Genomic DNA, 19,993 nt, shown 5'->3' on the forward strand with positions numbered 1-19,993 from the left:
CTGGCACTCAAGTTGTAACCTTGCAGTCTAAAATTAGACCTGTTGTGTGTCAAAATATGCAATGGATGCCAAATTCATACCTTTTCCTTGCCATACTTTGGACGGCACAACTGCTATTTTATCACAAGTTGAAGACGGTTGAGTCCATCTCCAAACTAAGAAATCTCCTCCTCCTACTCTTTGGGTTTCTTTCCGAATACGGGACTCATTGGTTTCAACAAAAACAACAGCTCTCTCCCACACCTTTTTCATCTTTTTCCTGAATAATTCAAAAAAGAATTTGCTTTGTGTAAAGATGCAGCAAAAGATTATCTTCAAGAATTGTATTAGTTTAATGTTTACATTTTGATCTATATTATTAATTTGTCTTACCTATTCTGGGGTGGTATGAGAGAATCACGTACATGGGGAATAGGCAAATAAGGCTGTAAGTCTTTATTTTCTTGGCAGGCTTCATTATGGCTTTTCAGAACATCTAACCAAAACAAAAAGTGTCAGCCACCATTTACTTTGAAGCACTTTCAGTACAAATAACAATATAGAAGACTCTGATGTAAATGGAAAACTAGGCTGGAAACAGTGGCCTTCACATCAATTTTTTATTAATGCATTTCAATGCCATCAAAAATAATCAAATTGCAAAACAAGTGCTCGATACCTATGATTCTTTCCACCATGTCATACATCTGTCTTGTCTCTGCCTCTTCCTTCCGCCAACGATACTTCATGTAATGAAGCACTGCCCACACAATTCCCACACCTACAAGTATTAAAAATAAATACCAACGAATTCCAAAAAGCAGTCCAATAAAAGTAACATTTTATATTAAATTTTATATAACTATTTATCTAGCATTACAAATGGATTTATTCAGATTCAACAATGTGGAACGGCTGAGTACACTATGAATCACTTACAATTTATATAGTATTATTAATGCAATGGACTGATCTAAGGAACTTCACAGAAGCATTTCAAAGGAGTATACCAAGCTATACCAAAGATAACCAAAAGTTTAGTCAAAGAGATTGTATTGGAGAAAAAGGCCCAGACAATCGAAGACATAATTATCAACGATGGAGCATTAACACAAGCAATGCTCAAGAGACCAGACTCTTGTATAGTGGGGGAGATTAAAGATAGGAAGGAACCCAGGCCATGGAGGAATTTGAAAACAAAGATGAGAATTTTAAAATCTAGACATTGCTGCGTCCAAAGCTAAATGACTTGCAAGCTAGAATGTGGGGATCAGAGTTTTGAATGACAGGTTTATGAATGTGGGAGAACAGCAGAAATATATTGAAGAGGTCATATTTCGAGACAACAAAAACCACGAATAAGACTCAACAAATAAAAGGAGATTGGGTGTTGTTATCGAGTTGGAAATAGATGGTCTTGATAACAGCATGATTGAGATCAGAAACTCACCTCAGGATCAAACATGACACCAAAATTGCAAATAAACTGGTTTGTCAGATCATGTCAAGGAAAGGAATTAAGTCCTTAAGCTGGGGAAATGCAGCTTGGAGAGGGACTGAAAGCAATGGTCTCAGTTTTCAAAATATTTAATTGAGGGTACTTTCTGCCCATCTATTACTGGATATCACATAAGAACTTTTATAAATTAGCAAGAATATAGTCAAAAGAGGTAGTGGTTAGGTAGACATAGGCTCTTGTTAGCACGTATGTGAAAACCAATACTGTTTTTTTAGATGCTGCTGGTGCTGTGGGGCAGGACACAGGACGGACATAGGTAGATCCTTGGTGGATGCCACAAGTTCTAAAGGAGCAGTGGGAAGAGAAACAAGTAATTCTCAGGGTTTGATTAGAGATACAAATAGATGCAAGTGTCTGGCAGTGTCATTCAGTTGGATAACAGGAAAAGGATTTTGTTAAAACAGGTCAAGAAGAAGGAGGAAAGAAAGTTCACTTTTGCTGGACACAATATAATTTGAAACATTAACAAGAGCTATTTTGGTACTGTGGCAGAGGCAGCCAATTAGAAATGCAAACATGAAGCTTCAAGACAGACAGGGAATGGATTTGAAAGAAGATATGTCAAGGAGAGAAGAGGTGAGTTTCATGGACTACATCAGACTGTGTTAGACGCAGAGGAAATAATATCAAAATAGATGAATGTACAATTCAAAAAGATCCTGAAATAGCATGCAAATGTTAGTAACAGCGTGACCTAATACTGGACCATCACATCCTTTCAAGCTTGCACACCTGGACATTAAAAAAGGTGGAGATAAGTGTCTCTTGAAACCTCAAGCAATTAAAAATAAAATACCATCTTAAGCATTAAAATTATAAAACTGCAGCCAACACCAAAAGCATGGTTCTTTTTGCCAGTTTTATGCAAGATATATTGCCTGACTTACTGCAAGTGCAACAAAGATATTTTCATTCATTTTATGGACTGTCACTGGATTAACGTAAAATCTGACAGAACAGAATGTAGTTTCTGCAAGATGTTACAGCAGTGGTCTCTTGAAACAAAAAAGAAATGGCCTTTTCAAATTCTCTAATGTTCCTATCTGAAGTTAATTTGTCAATCTAGTCCTTAGCAAGGAAAATGTTACAGTAGATCAGTTGGTAAAGCACTGTTCAAAAAAAATGTGCAGTTTAACTCCAAGTCCATTCGCTGCCATGGGAAATTTATACTTGTTCATTTGGGGATTAAGACAATAGGAAGAGGCTTAATCTCCATGTAATCTACTAACCTCATACTTCAGGAAAAGACACTGTGCTTACAAATATCAAAGAACAAATTCTTCTTCAACAATGGCATATTGAATAAAAATTTCCCTGCAGGCAAGTGCAAATTTTCAGGCTATAGAATTTTGACAGAGTTTTGATACATGAAATGAAAGTCAGGCGGCACGGTGGCTCAGTGGTTAGCACTGCTGCCTCACAGCGCCAGGGACCCGGGCTCAATACCCGCCTCGGGCAACTGTCCGTGTGGAGTTTGCACATTCTCAGCGTCTGCGTGGGTTTCCTCCGGGTGCTCCGGTTTCCTCCCACAGTCACAAAGATGTGCAGGTTAGGTGAATTGCCCGTAGTGTTAGGTGCAGAGGTGAATATAGGGGAACGGGTCTGGGTGGGTTACTCTTCGGAGGGTTGGTGTGGACTTGTTGGGCTGAAGGGCCTGTTTCCACAATGTAGGGAATCTAATCTAAAATGCACAATCCCAGCCATTAGCTCTGAAGATGATTTTAAATCAGAGTAGTTTGTAATGTACAATATTGTAGAGAGACTGGAACTTAAGGAACCTTAAACATAAGAGGAGAGTCCAAAAAAGTAGACAGAAAGACTATGATGTAAATTTATTAGCATGTTTTCCAGGCCAAATTAGTAACCTCTTTTTAATTATGCTCAAGTCAAATGTTTAGAGCAACTTTTGAAAGGACAATATCTAATTTAAAAATAAAGATAGCCAAATGGACTAATTATTTAGTAATGTTTGATATTATTCCTTACAAAATGCATTTGACAATCTGCCTTAGATATAATTTATCCCCTTAATTTTCACACTGAAGGGAAGGCAGATAAAAAAAATTAGCATTACGTAAAAGATATTTTACACTATTGGAAAAAAATCACAAGACTCACCCACAAGAAATATAAACATCCTGTGCAAGACAGTTAGGAATGCACGGCGAAAGCGGCAGATAAATGACATCTGTGGATGCGTGGACTCCAGATACTGTACTTCACTCACATCATTTACCTTGACATCAGAGTCACTGCCAAGCAACCTGTGTATTAAAACACAAACCCGCAATTATTATAGCTCAGTTGCTCGAAAGATGTGTTTTCTGAGACGTCTTTTGGGTCCAGAATTCATTCTCAAATGACCAAACTCACTCACTTTATACCAAAATCATCTGTACTCTGTAAAATCCATTGTAGTGAACCATTAAATTTCTTTTCATGATTGGGATCAAGAACCTGTGTATAAAGTAAAAAAACTGTTTTAGATTACATAAAGCATATACACCTCAAATTCAGAAATAAACCACGCCAACCATCACATCCAGATAGTTTGTAAAGAGGTAACATATGCATTTTAATTTGTTACAGATCTAAAGAGAACATCTGATTTTTCTCTCATGCAAAGAATAATCTACAGAAAGTTGATCAAAAAGCTAACAGTTTGCTCAACTATATTGAATGACAACTGATTTAATTGTGCAAATATTCACATATTGTACATTTCTTTGAAAGTTACTAAACATCAGTGCCAACAACCAAGTGACATTTCAGCCCTTCCCAACATTAGGTTCTACTACACCAGCAAGTTAAAGAAATTATGATAATTAGTTCAAACAAATAATGAGAAGAAAATAGGTTGTCAACAAGGATTAATTAATTATACAAATTAGAATTCAGAGTTTTTAAACAAAGAATGGTAGTCTAAATGGTTGACAGAAGTAGTTGTGTCGAGGGGACAAGTTCTCACATCACTTCAATCGTAATGAGTAATTCTGTTTTCATTTATCAAAGATACAAAATGATCAAATAATAAATATTTCCTGAAATTGAGTATTTTATTCTCAGAATGACAGGAAGAATTTAAGATCTTTACTACAGTAGATTTTGACAAACTGCCCTTTTCATTGTGTATGGAATGAATTTTAGAGTAAAGCTTTAACCAAAGTCCAAACCTGGTATATAACTTTGCTTCTCAAAGGTAAAATAATTTGTTAATTAGGTTGACAGCCAATCAAAATCAAATTTTAACAAGAAAAACCAAATTACTAAGCATACGTACATTACTTACCAAAATGGTTAGCTATACATGGGAAAATAATCAAAAACATTCTAATGCACAATATTTTCATCTTGGTCTCACCTGCCTACTTAAGAAATATTCTTAAATACCAACAGAATCTATTATTGTGGTGTGAAACTTATTTTCAATAGTTAATTTCATTCTAATTAGATCAGGACATGAATCCAAATGCTTATAACTTCCATTCCTGTGCATTTATTCAGAACACTCCATAGGCAATCATTTTAATTTTATGCAGTTATAAAATCTCCGAGCAATCATACTAGAAAATCACAGCTGTTATGCAGACAAGGGGTCCCCATTAAAATCTTCCATGACAAATTATAGACATGTACTGCGCAGAAACAGACCCTTCAGTCTAACTCATCCGTGTCGATCAGATTACCTAAATTAATCTAATCCCATTTGCCAGCGATTGGCCCACACCCCTTTAAGATCTTCCTATTCACATATCCATCCAGGTGCCTTTTAAATGTTGTAATGTACCAGCCTCCTCCACTTCCTCTGGCAGCTCATTCCATGCATGCACCACCCTCTGAAAAAGCTGCCCCTCGGATCCTTTTTTAAATCTTCCCCCACCGCCCACCCCCCCTCCCCACCCTGGGGAAAAACTTTGGCTATTTACTCTATCCACGCCCCTCATGATTGTATAAACCTCTATAAAGGTCACCCCTCATTTTCAGACACTCCAGGAAACAAAAAAGCCCCAGCCTATTCAGCCTCTCCGAAAGGTCAACCCTCCAACCCTGGCAATAAAATTCTCAGAATTATTGTGGCCATGAGTTTTGTAAGTCATACAACATAGATCTTACTTCACACATTTGGTAAATGCTGTTTCAGTACTGTTCTTCCAACTACTTTGATATTTACACTTATCTCACTTACAGAAGGATGAACATTTTATAGTAGAGAACTTGCTCAACAATTCATGCAATAAAATAAATTCGCGCAAGGAAAAGAAAAGCCTGAAATAACTTACAGTTACATATTCAGCAGCATCTTGGACAGGCAGACTTCTGTTTTTATAATGGACATGATCTCCACAATCGTAGTCCCCTGTGATTAGATAAAAAACACACATCAGGAATACAAATCAGGTCAGTATAGACGTTTAAAATACTGCAAAAGAAATTTTAAATTAGTAAAAAAAAACCAAATAAAATGTGTAGTGCAATGACAAGATGCAATACTCATTATGCCGACACTTTCGAAAGTCACGAGTTTGCCTCAACTTTGAATTTGTAGACACTTTAAGTACATCAAAATTAAATACATCATTTTCTCTTGACATTGTTAATTACTGCTTCATGATATTTGATATTCTTCTGTTCATCTTCATTCATTCAGGTTGATTCATTTAAATGCCAGAATGCGCTAGTCACTTCAATTACCCCAGTAACAGTTGTCTTTCATTCTTATCTTGCACTTGGATCTATTCTTAATCAGGCAAATTAAATTCAAGTCCTGAAGAAATGTCACTGAATTTGAAACAATACCTGTTTACACTGCAGGTGCTGCCAAACCTGTTTAGTTTCTTCAGCAATTTCAGTTTTTTGTTCGTTTCAGATCTCCAGCAATGATCCCCATTCCTAGTTTTGTTATACACAAAGTCCTGTCTTCACTTTGAGAATATCTACATATTGTGTTGTTTGGTACCATTACTGTGCTAAATGGGACAGACTTTAAACAGATCTAGCAACTCAAGATTGAGCAACCTTAAGCCATCAACAGCAGCATTGTACTCCAGCACAATCTGCAACCTCATGGCCCTGTATATCCCTCACTCAACCATTACCATCAAGCCAGGGGATCAACCCTAGTTCAATGGAGAGTGCAGGCCAGCTGCCAGGTGCAGCACCAGGCATACCAAACAATGAAGTGTCTACTTGGTGAAGCTACCAAATAGGACTGTTTACTTGCTAACAGCATAAGCAGCAAGTGACAGAGAGAACTAAGCATCCCACAATCAACGGATCAGATCTGTGCTCTACAGTCCTGCTACATCCAGTCATGAATCGTGATTGTCAATTAAACAAGCTACTGGAGGCATCAGGTCCACAAATATCCCATTCCGCAATGATGGAAGAGCCCAAAACATCAGCACAAAAATTAAGGCTGAAGCATTTGCAATTCTCTTCAGGCAGAAATGCCAAGTAGATGATCCATCTCGGCCTTGTCCAGTGGGATGCAGCATCACAGATACCAGCCTTCAGCCAATATATATGATATGATTCACTCCACATGATATCAAGAAATGGTTGGAGGCACTGGATACTGCAAAGGCTATGGAGCCTGAAAACATCTCAGCAATAATTGTGCTCCAGAACTTTGTGCTCCCCTAGCCAAACTCTTCCAGTAGTTACAAAACTGGTAACTACCTGACAATGTGGAAAATTGCCCAGGTATGTCCTGTACATAAAAAGCAGGACATATCCAACCTGGCTAATAGCTGCCCCATCAGTATACTCGTGATCAGTGAAGTTATGGAAGGTGCCATTGTTATCAAGCAGCACCTGCTCAGCAATAACCTGATCAATGATGCCCAATTTGTGTTCCACCAGGACCAGATAGCTCCTGACCTCGCTACAGCCTTAGTTCAACCATGGACAAAAGATCCAAATTCCAAAGGTGAGGTGACAGTGACAGCGCTTGACACAGTGTGGCATCAGGAGTTCTAGAAAAACTGGAAATCAGGGGCAAACTCTCCACTGGTTGGACTCATACCTGATACATAGGATGGTATATGGTTGTTGGAGGTCAGTCATCTCAGTTCTGAGACGTTTCTGCAGGAATTCCTCAGGGGAGTATCCTAGGCCCAACAATCTTCACCTGCTTCATCAATGAGCTTCCCTCCATAAGATCAAAACTGAGCACGTTCTTCAATGAATGCACAATGTTCAGCATTATTCATAATTCCTCAGATACTGAAGCAGTCCATGCAACACAATCTGGAAAATATCCAGGTTTGGGCTGACAAGTGCCAAGTAACATTTGTGCCACACACCAAGCAATAACCTTCTCCTAATCTAATCACTGTCCCTTGACATTCAAAAGATATTACCATCACAGAAGCCTCCATTAACAACATTCTTGGGGTTACCATTGACCAAAAACTCTCAGGACTGTCCATATGAACAATATAGCTACATGAGCAGGTCAAAGGATAGGAATACTGCGACATGCAACTCACCTCCTGACTCCCCAAAGCCTGCTTATCATCTACAAGGCACAAGTCAGGTGTGAGATGGAATACTCCCCAATTGTCTGGATGTTGCAGCTTCAAGAGTCATGAGCTTGACATCATCCAAGGTAAAAGCAGCCTGCTTGACTGGCATCACATCCACTCTCTCCACCACTGACGCTCAGTCACAGTAGTGTGCATTATCTACAAGATGCACTGCAGAAATTCATTCAAGTTTCTTTGACAGCACCTTCTAAACCTAGGATCACTTCCATCTTGAAGGACAAGGGCAGCAGATACGTGGGAGCACCACCACCTGCAGGTTCCCCTCCAAGCCACTCAACTTCATTGCTCCTTCATTGTAACTGGGTTAAAATCTTGACATTCCCTCCCCAATGGTATTGTGGGTCAATCCACAGCACATGGACTGCAGTGGTTTAAAGACAGCAGCACACCACCACAGTCAATAAATACCAGCCAGCCAGCGTTGCTTAATTCCAACAAATGAATTTTTAAAAACCCATTCAACTAAAGGTTGCGACCCAAAACTATCTACTACATTCACTGATATCATAAGCTCAATTGCAGCATCTGGGGGCGAAATTTGATACTCATTTTATAATGGTATGTGGCCAAAAACAAATCAGAAATTGACCCTTGCAAAGGATTAATGTACAAATAGACATGATATGAAAAGCTTTTTATGGACAGATCATGGATGATCAAACCTTTGAATAACTAAACAAATGTTTATTTGAAAAGATGGAAAAATGCCCAAGGTAGGTCTACTGCAAAAAGGCGGCAGCACAAATCCAATCTGGCCAATTACTGTCTCGCAATCTACTCTCAATCATTACAGCGATGGAAGATGTCATCAAGTGTTACCAAGTAGAGATTCCTTTGCAATAATCTGCTCACTGAAGCTCCGTTTGGGTTCTGCCAGGATCATTCAGCTCTTGACTTCATTACAGCCTTGGTTCCAATGTGGACAGGACAGCTGAATTCCAGGTACTTATGCCATCAAGAACACATCTGATTGAGTATAGTATCAAAGAGCACTAGCAAAACTGGAATCAATATACCTAGAACAAAAGATGACAGTGGGGCTTTTGGAAGTCAATTATATCAGTAGGTACAGAACATCTTAGTGAGCATTCCTCAGGGTAATGTCCTAAGCCCAAATACGTTCAGATGCTTCAGTGATGTTGCCTCCATTATGTCAGAGTCTAGATGCTTACTGATGATTGCACAATGCACTGCAGATCCTCTCTTTCTAACCCCCTCCATCCCCTTTTCTCCACACTCCCCAAACCCTGATCCCTTTTTCTGTCCGCCCCACCATCAACCTGACCTGACACTCCCTCCATCATTACATTCGAAACATCCACGCTCCATTTAGACCCGATGGCTCCAACACGCTTACCTACCCGAAATACAGCATCACGTATATTGCCACTGGGCACTCTTCTCATCATCCCGACCTGATGTCCTACCCTCCTCCACATGGCAAACACTTCCCATGCCCTTTCTCACCTGCCATCTCTAAACACTATTATACTAAGTATACGTACTCATCCTTTGACATCAGCAATTAAAGACACTATCAGAGCCTTTAAATTTCGTAATATGGCAGCCAATTGCTGCAAAAAGGTGGTGTGATTTGCCTTGCTCTGATGGTCTGCACTATAAGAGGAACGTCAGAATGGATGTATGATTCATCAGTTGAGGAGCCCAAGCAAAATCTCTCAGATTTATTTATTTCAGAATTATTTAAATTATCAAGTTTCCCAGCTGGTGCTTGAATTGACATTTGAATTAATTCCAGTTGTATAATCAATATTTCAAAAGCATCACAAACACCAAGAAATCATATTACACAAAAGCTCAAAAAAGTAACAATCTTACCTGCTATTTTTGCTAGGTGATCATGCAGTCTATGAAGAATAATCAGAATTACTCTTTTCTCTTCAACCTAATAAAACAGTTCAGAAAATCACCTGTCATTATCTAAAGCTTGCAACCACTCCAAACTACAGCTCGTTCTGCTCAAAATGCACATTTCATTAATGTGAATTTGTTACAACACGATTAACGAATTGGGGACCATGTTTCAAAAGCACCAACTTTTATAGTGTTTATTGGTGAGAATGGGATTCCAGCCCCATTAGTTTAAATGGTGCTGCCATTACACAATTTTCTTATAACACAGGATTGCATGAGAACTACCACGTTATAGCAGAGCCGAATGTACTTTTTGAAAAAAGTGATGCAACATTATAAAAAAGCCAACTGTAAAGAATTATAGAAAAGTAACATGATAGAGTAAAAAGTGCAGGTGTATTTCTCCTTCGCACAACATTAAGTGGATTTTTTTTTCAACCTAATTAAATTAGAAGTATAGAATTTTGGAAAGGAAAAGAACAGTGTAAATACATATGGCAACTAAATGTGTATTACAGATTGAATTTAAGAGTCAACTCATTTGCTGGGTTCTTTACGGCTGATGTTTATTTCAATTGTTCCTTTCTCAAGGAAAATATGTCCTCAGGACCTCAAAATAATCAGGATTTAAATCTAGTCCATGCCATTTGCTGTGTTTTTCCATAGAAAACAGAGACATGAGAGAAGCTTCCTTTGGAGAAGTAATGGATTTTTATTTTCACATGCACAATTTTACTTTGAGGGGAAAAATATTTCCATTGACAAACATGTGGAAGGTGCACTTACCTTCTCATCTATTCCAAATGGCTGCGATTTTACTAAAAAACAAAAAATACATTAATAGCAATAACAGCTTAAAGAAAATTCTGCTGGCTCAGGGCTTGAAGCATTTTATATGGTTCTTAAACTGGACACATATGCATATGGATAAATGTGAATATTAGATGTCATTCAGCCAGCTCCCAGGGTGCATGTACATATGCTGATTTGATGTACCTCCTATTGAAACCTTTATGAGAAGTTTGATAACATCATTCACTGATATGATATATGCGGTTTTTCTGCAATTTCCTTTGGATGGCTACCTCTCCTGGTTAACAAACTAAAATCCAAACACAAGTAACAATGATTCCATCAAATGACTATTGATCTTAATGTCAAATGGTTCAATTGAAATTCTGTTGCATCCAATGTTAACTTTGTTTGCTTCTAAAGGTTCGAAAAGATTTTTGGTTGCATGATACAAAATTCCAGTCCAGTTAACAAAAGATTTCCAATGTACCTAGAAGAAAACAAATAGCTATAGGATAGTGGGAATCAACATGCTTTCATGAAAAAGCATTCATATAGTTCACTTGACGCCAATATACTGATTTTCACAATGATCAAATTATAACAGTGATACTTAAGAGGGAATCATGGCTTAATGCACTAGAGAGTAGTGTATTGTGTTTAAATCTGTTTAGTAACACTGACAATAAGGTTAGCAGAGAGTAGTAAAACAACCAATCTTAAAATTTTGTTACAACTGTCACAGACACTAACAAGATTCATAACATAGCCATTATCACATTTATCCAACATTAACAAACTTACTGGAGTTTTTATTTTGAAGCAAAGTAATGGTCAAAGGATTTGTTCAGGCTGGAGAAAATTTTCTACTGGACTGGAGGTAATCCCCAGGAGTGGGTTAGTATTGGATACCTTTATCTTTCCTATCATTTAATATATGACCTAGATCTTGAAGTGCAGGGAACAATTTCAAATTCTGTGGATAATACAAAAGTGTTGTAAACTAAGAAAATGTAGAACTTCAAAATTTGGAGTGAGCTGACAGTTAGCAAATTAAGTTCAATATGGAGAAATGTAAGATAAAGCATTTTAGTAGCAAGAACATGGACAGACAATACAAAATAAGGGATTCTAAAGAGGATGGAGTACAGGGACCTGGGTGCATATGTGCATAGATCATAGGCAGCAGGTTGAAAGAGCAGTTAATAAAGCATACAGCATCCTGGGCTTTATTAATAAGAGCACAGAGTACAAGTGCAAGATGGATATGCCGAACTTCTAAAAGTCACTCAGATCTCACCTGGATAACTGTCAATAGTTCTGGGTGCCACACTATAGGGGAGATGTGAATGCACTGCAGAGAATGTAGAAGAGGTTTACAAGAATAGCTCCAGCAATGAGAAACTTCAGTTATGAGGACACATCGAAGGAGGTTAGATCTGATTTTGTACAGAAGTCTAAGGGGAGATCTGATAGACAATTTCAAAATCATGAGGGGTGCTGGACGTTAAATAGGAAGAAACTGATCTCACTCAAACAGATCATGAACAAGATGGTACAGATTTAAAACAATTTGCAAAAGTAAATGCAATGCAAGAAAACAAAACACACACAGGTCACCTGGGTCTGGAATACAATGCCTGGAAGTACAGTAGGGGCAAGTTCAATTGATGCATTCAAGAGAACATTACCTAATGACTTAATTAGAAACAATGTGCAAAGGTACGGGTTAAAGGCAGGAGAACAGTAAATCATAATGCTCCTTTGGAGTGCTGGTGTAGATACAATACGCCAAAATGCTTCCTTCTGTGATTCTATCTCATGTTCTTCAATGCAAGTTTCCAGCTTTCATGAAACCTATATAAAGTTCCATTCCCAAAGCCAGTTGTGGTTCGACACGTAACATACAATAAAATAATAATGAGCCCACACAAATACAGAACAAGGTGAAAATGTAAGCTGAATATTGACACAAACTTTTGGAATAAAAAGCAAATAATCTACTCAGCCAAAACTTCCCATGACATGATTTAAAGATAATCAGTTATTACAAATATAAAACAGGTAGATGAGTGAATGTTGTTTTCATTGCACTGCAGGAGTCAAATCTAGAGGCAAAGACTTCAATGAAGTTTTCAAAATTTAAGTCAGGCAATATTACAATGGCAGGATAGACAATGTAATGAATAGTAGTTGAAAGATCAATAATGGATTTAGTCTCAGCTAATTGCCAGAAAGGGGCTTGAATATGATAGCTGGTTATGAAATTTGGAACGAAGATCAAAAATAATGGTTCACTCTTTCCAATATTTAATTTGAGTAAATTTCTGCTCATCCTGTATAAAATGTAGGAGAAATTTGGAACACGGATGAGTTGAGGTGGCGGTGATGGTCATCTGCTTTCATGTAAAAACAAATACTTTTGTTTTCAGGTGATGACATAGCATGTAGATGAGAAATAGGAAGAGGTCATGGGTAGGCACTTAGAGGAGAATACCAGAAATAAGAGTGTGGGAGTAGGATGATGATGAGTCAATCCAAGTAATTAGTACCTATTTAATTACAGTAAAGGTACGAAACCAGGGGAAAAAAAAAAATCAGTCTCTTTCAGCTGGACAAACAGCGGAGATGTATTGAAGGATAGCATCTTTAACAAAATCCTGTGATTTATGGTCCTGCGCCACAACCTCATGAAGCAGCAGCACTTCAAAAGCTAGTGTGTCCAAATAAACCTGTTGGGACTATAACCTGGTGTGATTTTTAATTCTATCATTTACAAACTTAACAGGTTGCAGTCACTACAAAAGGATCAGGATGAATAATTAACAATCAAGTCACAAGATGTCATTTGCAACTTAAAGCTGTTTTTATAGTAGCAGGGATGGAACTGGATTAAAGGGGTTTAATTCAAGGAAGTCTAGAAGATAGCGTGATCTGAAGGTTCAAGACCTTTGGAAGAGAGGTTGGAGATAGGCAGCATTTGCAAGGATGGAGATATTCAAAGAGGGGAGGCCATTGGTACAGACAAACCAGAGCCAGTTGAGTAGTGGGAGATTTATTGCATCAAAAGAAACAAGTCAGTTGGTCTCATTAATAAATTCAGAGGTGGTATGGATTTTGAGGGGGGGGGGGGGAAAGAGAGAAAGAGGTGGTGGTGGTGGTGGAGAGGAGCATGATAGGAAAGGAACGAGAGAAAGATGCAAAGACAGTGAGAATCATTGCAGGAAATTGAACCAAAAAAAAAAAAGAGGCTGTGGCAAAAGCAACCGATCGGATGGTATCAATTTTAGTGTCAAGGAATTGCACATGTTCCTCTATTTATTTTTGGAATCTAGGGCAGAGAAGATAGGGGACAGAAGTTTATTGAGGCAGTTTTCAGTACAAAAATGCCAGGTTGTGGCCATGGATGACAAAAACAAAAACAATATGCAATTTCCATTTGAGTTTGTGTACCTTGATGTAAGGGAATGGGGTGGCATGTATGCCAGAAGAATTTCCAGGGAGTGTGTTAGTATTATTAAGGACTTAGGGCTAAGGCGGAGACGAGGGCACAATTGATCAGCAGCTACAGAAATACTGTGGCAAGTGGAGTGACAAACATTAAATGGGATGATTAGGGATAGTCAACATAGCTTTGTGCGTGGGAAATCATGTCTCACAAACTTGATTGAGTTTTTTGAAGTAACAAAGTGGATTGATGAGGGCAGAGCAGAAGATGTGATCTATATGGACTTCAGTAAGGCGTTCGAGAAGGATTTCCATGGGAGACTGATTAGCAAGTATAGAGCTCATGGAATACAAAGAGAACTAGCCATGTGGATACAGAACTGGCTCAAAGGTAGAAAACAAAGGGTGGTGGAGGAGGGTGGTTTTTCAGACTACAGGCCTGTGACCAGTGGAGTACCACAAGGATCGGTGCTGGGTCCTCTACGTTTTTGTCATTTACATAAATGATTTGGATGCGAGCATAAGAGGTACAGTTAGTAAGTTTGCAGATGACACCAAAATTGGAGGTGCAGTGGACATCTAAGGGGGGTTACCTCAGATTACAACAGGATCTGGACCAGATGGGCCAATAGGCTGAGAAGTGGCAGATGGAGTTTAATTCAGATAAGTGCAAAGTGCTGCATTTTGGGAAAGCAAATCTTAGCAGGACTTATACACGTAATGGTAAGGTCCGCGGAGTGTTGCTGAATAAAGAGACCTTCGAGTGCAGGTTCATAGCTCCTTGAAAGTGGAGTCACAGGTAGATAGGATAGTGAAAGCAGCGTTTGGTATGTTTTCCTTTATTGGTCAAAGTATTGAGTACAGGGGTTGGGAGGTCATGTTGCGGCTGTACAGGACATTGGTTAGGCCACTGTTGGAATATTGCGTGCAATTCTGGTTTCCTTCATATCGGAAAGATGTTGTGAAACTTGAAAGGGTTCAGAAAAGATTCACAAGGATGCTGCCAGTGTTGGAGGATCTGAGCTACAGGGAGAGGCTGAACATACTGGGGCTGTTTTCCCTGGAGCGTCGGAGGCGGAGGGGTGACCTTATAGAGGTTTACAAAATTATGAGGGGCATGGATAGGGTAAATAGGCAAAATCTTTTCCCTGGGGTCAGGGAGTCCAGAACGAGAGGGCATAGGTTTAGGGCGAGAGGGGAAAAGATAATAAAAGAGACTAAGGGGCAACTTTTTCATGTAGAGGGTGGTACGTGTATGGAATGAGCTGCCAGAGGAAGTGGTGGAGGCTGGTACAATTGCAACATTTAAGAGACATTTGGATGGTTATATGAATAGGAAGGGTTTGGAGGGATATAGGCCAGATGCTGGCAGGTGAGACTAGACTGCGTTGGGATATCTGGTCAGCATAGACGGGATGGACTGAAGGGTCTGTTTCCATGCTGTACATCTATGACTGGCATTTTCAGGAGCAGTTGAATAAGTTAAATCAGTTTTAATTAGTTTCAGTTAGGAGAAAGTGAGAACTGCAGATGCTGGAGACCAGAGTTGAAAAGTGTGGTGCTGGAAAAGCGCAGCAGGCCAGGCAGCATCCTGCTCCTCGGATGCTGCCTGGCCTGCTGCACTTTTCCAGCACCACACTTTTCAACTTTAATTAGTTTCAGTCATGTTGTAAAGGAAATGAAAACCACATCTGTGTAAAGCAGGCACGAGTACAGGAGCTGCATGATCAGCAAAATAAGGTCGGTCTTGGGTGAAATACTGACAATACCTGCAAAAAAATGAAAGAAAACAGAACCCTATGTGATATATGTCTTATAATGTATTGCATTAATTTTGGGAGGTGTTTGCAACCCAAAATTAGTTTTATACTTGATGGTGATAAGACTGGCTTAACTTGTAATAATAATTGTTATTCTCAGTCCTGTAATCAATTTATTAAGCTCTCTGATAATAGTAGCTGTAAATAAATGGAGGGATAATTTGTTTCAAAAACAACAAGACACTCAGAGATGGAAGTAGACTTAGATTCGCGATAGATTCCTCCAATGAAAAGGGTAGTTGAATGGGCCTATATTCTCAAGCCTTCAAGAACGAGTGGCAACCTTATTAAAACGAAGAATTTTTACAGGTGTTGACAGGTTATAGGAGAAACTGTCTTTCATTGTAGAATCGAGAATTAGGGTCCTATTCTCAGGAATGCTCTACCCCAGAAGGCTAGAGATAGTCATTTAATACATTAGATTTTGATAGTGCTTTGACAAAAAATTGAGAGCCAAAACATTTTGGATGAGCAGCAAAATTGGAGTGCAGGGAGTAGACACTGATCTGAGAGAACGCAGCACTAATTTGAAGGGCCAAATGGCCTATTACATACACCATATTCTCTACATTAACACTTTTGTTAATGTTCTGATCGTACTGTGGAAGCACAAGTTGTCATTTAGCTCACTGTTCTGCACAGGCATCCCAATCTCATTCTTCTATCTTTCCCTACAACTAGCAAATTTTATTCAAAGTTTGTGAGAAGATTTGTAGCTCGGGTGCTCGTTGCTGTGGTTCTGTTCGCCGAGCTGGAAGTTTTAGTTGCAAACGTTTCGTCCCCTGTCTAGGTGACATCCTCAGTGCTTGGGAGCCTCTTGTGAAGCGCTTCTGTGGTGTTTCCTATAAATGCCGGAGGAAAAAACCACAGAAGCGCTTCACAGGAGGCTCCCAAGCACTGAGGATGTCACCTAGACAGGGACGAAACGTTTGCAACAAAAACTTCCAGCTTGGCGAACAGAACCACAGCAGCAAATTTTATTTTACAAGTAAATTGGCTCATCATCACTACCATGGCGATGACTACTCAGATGGTAGAATTTGCACCTTGGATTGCAAAGTTAGGGGTGCCGTTCCTGAGGCAGAAAAACAAATCTCTAGTGCAGTACACAGCAAATACTGTGCTGTTAGAAGTACTGTCTTTTGGATGAGATGTTAAACTGAGCTCCCTTCCCTCCCTCTCAGGTCTGCCGTGAGGTTCCCATGGTACTACTTCAAAGCAAATGAGAATAATCAAGTTTTCTGACCAATAGATTTTTTTTTCAATATCACAAAGAGAGAGATTATCTGGTCATTCGTTATTACATCATTGGTAATTAGAAATTTGTGTACATAGAAAATGCAGTAGCTAATCTATATTACCTGCAACTACATTGCAAAAAAAAACTTCCTTGGCTGGAAAGTGCTTGGAACATCCTGGAGGTCACAAAAATACAAGTTTATAGAAATAGAAATCTCTTTTCGGAGAGACTTTCCTGGTAGACTGCCAATTCTGTGGCAAATTAGAGACAGTCTTGCACTAACTAACTAAATGTAGGCTATGCAAACATTTCACGTCAGATTCTTAGTCAACTGACAGGGAAGACTATTATTGTCAGTTTTTAGCTGTATTTCAATCCAGATTGCTGTATTGAAAAGCAAGTGCCCCTTCCATCAACATACCTTTGAAAACTCAAGTAGAGGAGCTACTGATAGAGATTTAATGCATGAGCTTTCATTTCCAAAACTTATTGAAGGAGGAAATAAAAATGTATACATCTGTGGCGAAATTCTATCCTGCATGATAGTCTCAAAATTGGGTCATTTAATTCAGATAAATGCAAAGTGCTGCATTTTGGGAAAGCAAATCTTCACAGGACTTATACACGTAATGGTAAGGTCCTATGGAGTGTTGCTGAACAAAGAGACCTTGGACTGCACGTTCATAGCTCCTAGAAAGTGGAGTCGCAGGTAGATAGGATAGTGAAGGTGGCATTTGGTACGCTTTCCTTTATTGGTCAGAGTACTGAATACAGGAGTTGGGAGGTCATGTTGCGGCTGTACAGGACATTGGTTAGACCACTGTTGGAATATTGCATGCAATTCTGGTCTCCTTCCTATCGGAAAGATGTTGTGAAGCTTGAAAGGGTTCAGACAGATTTACAAGGATGTTGCCAGGGTTGGAGGATTTGAGCTATGGTGAGAGGCTGTACAGACTGGGGCTGTTTTTCCTGCTGAGGCTGAGAGGTGACCTTATAGAGGTTTATAAAATTATGAGGGGAATGGATAGGATAAATAGACAGACAGTCTCTTCCCTGGGATCAGGGAGTCCAGAACTAGAGGGCATAGGTTTAGGGGAAAAGATATAAATGAGACCTAAGGGGCAACTTTTTCACACAGAGGGTGGTACGTGTATGGAATGAGCTGCCAGATAATGTGGTGGAGGCTGGTACAATTGCAGCATTTAAGAGGCATTTGGATGCGTATATGATTAGGAAGGGCTTGGAGGGATATGGGCTGGGTGCTGGCAGGTGGAACTAGATTGGGTTGGGATATCTGGTCGGCATGGACAGGTTGGACCGAAGGGTCTGGTTCCATGCTGTACATCTCTATGAATCTATAACCTTATGGTTGAATCAGCTACAAGTACCCAAAGCTCTCAATCAACAACCACACACACTAGAAAGCGGTTTTCTCGAACATGAGATAGTAACTTGCCTAAATACCTCAAAATTAGCACATATACACTTACTTTACAGGCTTGCACTTCTAGAGCACATTTCATGATTAACAGACATCTCAAAATGCTTTCTATTCAGTGAAGCACAGTCACTAATGTAGGTAATGTAGAAGCCAATTTGTACACACAGTAAACTCCTGAACAAATGATAATATCAATCTTATTGGAGGAGGAATAAATATCAGCCAGAAATGCAGGATAACTCTCTGCTCTTCAAAACAGGGCAATGGAATTTTATAAACCAACCCATGCAGATGGGTCAGTTTATGCCTCTCCTAAAAGAGGTTGCAAAACTCCCTCAGAACTGCACTGAAGTGTCAGCCTTGACTTTTGCTTCCAAGCCTAGTTTGGAACTAGGAACCAGGACCCATGAACCTTATGGAAATTCCTTCATAATGAAATTAACCAGGTTGCTTCAAAGCTTGCCTGAAAATTTCTTTATAACTAATTACAGCTGCATATATACTAGGGACATCTAATCTGATCCCACTGTTCCTTTAAAGCAGATAGCACATAGTAAACTTGTAGTACTAAACAAGACTTGATAAAGTTGAAATACAATATGACCGTAAGAACGAAAGTTGTCAGAACCTACAAAGTTTAGAATCTGAACAAACTGACTAATTCCAACTTTCAATTATTTATACTACTGCGACTTTATTCAAAATAGGGCAGCTTTGGAAATATTGTCTATTCAATATTTCAAATGACTTAATGATTTAATTAACTCAAGTTGTTTCGTTTCAACAGCATTATCAGCATTTTCTCCAACCGGATCACTGGTACAGATAATTACACTTTGGCCAACATTTTCTAATCGAGTTACCAATGGCATCACAATCAATAAATCTAGGCATTGTAGGAATGTTTCAAACTGGACATTCAGTGGATACTTTTACTACCAGTAATAAGCAACGTTTCAAAATAAAATTAGGAGTCACATTTTTTAATCTCCTACAAGATAACAAAAATCCTCAAATTACATCAGCAAATAGAAAATGGGAAATTGGATATTTTAAAGGGCTTCCTCTCAAACCTAACTCAAATTCTAAATCAAAGAAGCTATGTATCCAATGTTCTGGATTAGCATCAAAATTGAAACATTCACAGGCTCTAATGTATTCAAGAAAACATTCAGCTCGAAAAGAAGTCCCATTTCCTTCCACCTCACAATACTGAAAGCACTTCACAGCCAATTATTTACTTTTTCAAGTACAATCACTTGCTTTGCATGAAAACACTGGAGAGTCATGCTGTGCCAACTTGCACAAAATGGCCTTACAAACATTGAGATA

At 38.9% G+C, this 19,993-nt stretch overlaps 1 protein-coding gene across 3 annotated transcripts in view; it reads right to left on the minus strand.

Moving 5' to 3' along the window:
- Window positions 1-19,993, minus strand: part of lemd3 (LEM domain containing 3) — a 52,597-nt gene that overhangs the window by 11,938 nt on the left and 20,666 nt on the right. The window contains exons 2-10 of one of the 3 annotated variants that reach the window (XM_043709656.1): window positions 12,014-12,067; window positions 10,708-10,739; window positions 9,886-9,952; window positions 5,779-5,855; window positions 3,876-3,955; window positions 3,617-3,762; window positions 659-760; window positions 373-475; window positions 81-259 (exon numbers count right to left, since the gene is read on the minus strand). In XM_043709656.1, coding sequence (XP_043565591.1) covers window positions 81-259; window positions 373-475; window positions 659-760; window positions 3,617-3,762; window positions 3,876-3,955; window positions 5,779-5,855; window positions 9,886-9,952; window positions 10,708-10,739; window positions 12,014-12,067 — 840 coding nt within the window. The remainder of the gene's footprint in view (window positions 1-80; window positions 260-372; window positions 476-658; window positions 761-3,616; window positions 3,763-3,875; window positions 3,956-5,778; window positions 5,856-9,885; window positions 9,953-10,707; window positions 10,740-12,013; window positions 12,068-19,993) is intronic. The other 2 variants (XM_043709658.1, XM_043709657.1) reach the window with 2 other exon arrangements.

Source organism: Chiloscyllium plagiosum, chromosome 19 (genome assembly GCF_004010195.1).
Source record: "Chiloscyllium plagiosum isolate BGI_BamShark_2017 chromosome 19, ASM401019v2, whole genome shotgun sequence".
Lineage (NCBI taxonomy): Eukaryota > Metazoa > Chordata > Chondrichthyes > Orectolobiformes > Hemiscylliidae > Chiloscyllium > Chiloscyllium plagiosum.